Source organism: Penaeus vannamei, chromosome 18, assembly GCF_042767895.1.
Source record: "Penaeus vannamei isolate JL-2024 chromosome 18, ASM4276789v1, whole genome shotgun sequence".
Classification (NCBI taxonomy): domain Eukaryota; kingdom Metazoa; phylum Arthropoda; class Malacostraca; order Decapoda; family Penaeidae; genus Penaeus; species Penaeus vannamei.
In genome coordinates this window covers 556153-558652 of record NC_091566.1, presented here as the reverse complement: position 1 = coordinate 558652, position 2500 = coordinate 556153, and the positions used below count along the sequence as shown (strand labels likewise).

The 2500-nt window shown below is 40.5% G+C and overlaps 2 protein-coding genes across 4 annotated transcripts in view; one reads left to right on the top strand and one right to left on the bottom strand.

Moving 5' to 3' along the window:
- Aasdh (Aminoadipate-semialdehyde dehydrogenase) overlaps positions 1 to 344 on the top strand; it is a 7135-nt gene extending 6791 nt beyond the window's left edge. For all 3 annotated transcript variants that reach the window (XM_027383005.2, XM_027383007.2, XM_027383008.2), the window contains exon 3: positions 1 to 344. This exon is cut by the window's left edge and continues 2857 nt beyond it. In XM_027383005.2, the coding sequence (XP_027238806.2) occupies positions 1 to 289 (289 nt within the window). In that variant the 3' untranslated portion in view covers positions 290 to 344.
- Positions 345 to 382: 38 nt separating this feature from the next.
- ND-B14.5A (NADH dehydrogenase (ubiquinone) B14.5 A subunit) overlaps positions 383 to 2500 on the bottom strand; it is a 2646-nt gene continuing 528 nt past the window's right edge. The window contains exons 2-3 of the mRNA XM_027383009.2: positions 784 to 986; positions 383 to 544 (exon numbers count right to left, since the gene is read on the bottom strand). Coding sequence (XP_027238810.1) covers positions 463 to 544; positions 784 to 986 — 285 coding nt within the window. The 3' untranslated portion in view covers positions 383 to 462. The remainder of the gene's footprint in view (positions 545 to 783; positions 987 to 2500) is intronic.

Here is a 2500-nt window from a genome sequence, read left to right as displayed (position 1 = left end):
TAAGTCACCAGTATATGCAACTCCATTTCTGTATATTGCTAATAATAATCATATAATATCTGTTATATGTGAAACTTCTGGCGTTGTAAATATAGTCAGTATGAATGCTGGAAATTCAGAGTGTAAACCGGAGCTGTGTCCTACTGACAAAACTTCTTTCACACCATCAACGGGAACTGAAATAAAATTACCAGGAGATTTGTTTGCATCACCTGTAGTACATAGGAATAAGGTATATATTTGTAGTAGAGATAATTTTATTTATTGTTTTGATTTGAAGCCTGATTAACTAAATGTATTTACCTCTATTTTTGTATTCAAAAAATAAAATTATGAATTGTTGCAATTTGTGTTTGAATAAGAGGTAATTATACAATACAAATCCTAGAAAGCTATTTATTCATAATTTACAATCATATATCTGTACATCAACATCCATGGCATCAATGAAAAAATGCTGTTTTAGTTATAGCCACTATCGTAGTTGTAGTTACTGCCTGGGGTTTTTGGTGTCTTTACAGCTACAGCAACTGCAGCTTCACTTCTGTAACAGATGGGAGAGTAGACCAGTACTTTAAGAAATAGAGGTTATTTCTTGCAAATGAATGCAATTTTGAGTCAAAGCAATAGTTTTTCAAACAAATTTGATGTTAACTTTTATAAGATTTTTCTAATCTTCTAAATAAAGTTTTAATATGAAAAAGAAGAAAAAAGTGAATGGAGAAAAAAAAAAGACACTTTCTTATTTCCACTATTCAAAATTCACTGAAAACAGATACTTACTCTGCACCAGCAGAAATAAGGCGTGTTGGAGCAGTGGAGGAATTCACTGCCACAGTCTGGGCTGGGACAACATCACGCCGACCATCTCGTGTGTAGTAATAATTGGCAGACAACTTATGACTGACACCAGGGGGCAGATTGGGAGGAGGCTGACTACGGCAAACCATTCCATCTGGGTGACGCAGGGCACTTGTATGCTCGCGCTGCAAAAGTTTTAGGAAATGTTTTAAATGCATTTTTCATGATATAACAAATAATACTCAATTACAAGCTACAGAGAGACTGGAAGGTGGATGAGAGAGCAGCATCGGGAAAGTAGTAGAGATTAGAGTATCTGGATTTAGACTGGAGAAAGAGGGAGTGGCGGTAGAATTGTTTATTGTTAATGTTTGAAACAAATACATGTGCTAGACATCAAAGGTCATGTAGCACTATGGTAGAGTACTGTATCAGGAAGGGAAAAGAGTTCAAGAGCAGGATAAAATGTGTTAGATGTCAAAGATCTGAGTGTGTTATAGGATAGTATGGTAGTGAAAAGGGAAAGAGGAGTGTAAGTGAACTAGAGCAGAGATTAGTAGAAAAGGGAGTGTTATGGGGGTAGGAGTTATTTAGCAGGGGGGGGGGGTTAATAAGGATAAATAGTAGTAATAAGGGAAGAGGGGGCTGACATTGAAGAGGACTGTGCAGGAGATGAAGATGAATATGTTGGGAGTGAGGAAGGGGTGCTTTCTGGAGGTCGAGTAATAACCTGGGTGGGTGTTTTGGAATGGATAGTTGTCAGTAGGCATCAAGGAGGGGATATTAGTATTAGTGGTCTGAGCTGTGTTCAAAGGGGGGCAGGGGTTGGGAAACCATCAAAGTCAAATTCAAATAGGCTAGTTGATGAAGGTGCAAGCCATAATGCCCCTTGGAAGGGTAAAGGATCTTCATTATTGGTCATGGCGAGCCTGAATAAAATGGAGAAAAGAAACGGTCTACCCCTTAGGGTCCCCATAAGGGTTATGACCTAGGCAATTAACCCACTTGCGACGGTCAATTTGGAGGGCAATAATCCCTATTTCCGGGCGGTATAAAAATCAGGCAGGTGGCGTGTGGGCAGGTTCCCAGAATAGCCTGCCCACCACCTGCCTTGGGTGCCTAAATCAGAGTGCAAGCTCCGATCTAGTGTCACACTAGTGGGACAGCCAGCCATGTTCAGTATTTTGGATGTCACAAATGCATAACACTCCGCGCAAGTGGGTTAACCAAGGGAATACTGTACCCATGGCTCCCGGAGGCTGTTCATGACTGACACAAAGTCAGCCTTTCATCCTTTGAGCGAGGCTCTCACACCTTAGGAAGTGGATAGAAAATTGGGATAAAGATGTAGAAGAGGAAAGGAGAGAAGACCAAGCAAAATTAGTTGAAGCAAGGGCTACCAGACTAGAGTTTGGTAAAAATATTTGGTCAAATTCAGTCCGTGCAAGCGTAGTTCTCGGGTAACTTTCCATGCACGCTTAGTTCTTTTTAAAATCATCTTCCGCGCATAAAATTCTTCTCTTTCAGCAAACTTGTTTCATTAACCGTCTGCAGATCAGTCAGAGCAAATGTAGACAATGATGTTTTCCGTGCATGAAAAAATGCTGTATTCCCCATGCACGAAAAATACTCTACAGTCTGGAAGGGGTGAGGCCCAAGGGAAGGGTGATCCCCTACATTGGGCCTCTGTCTCCAAAGC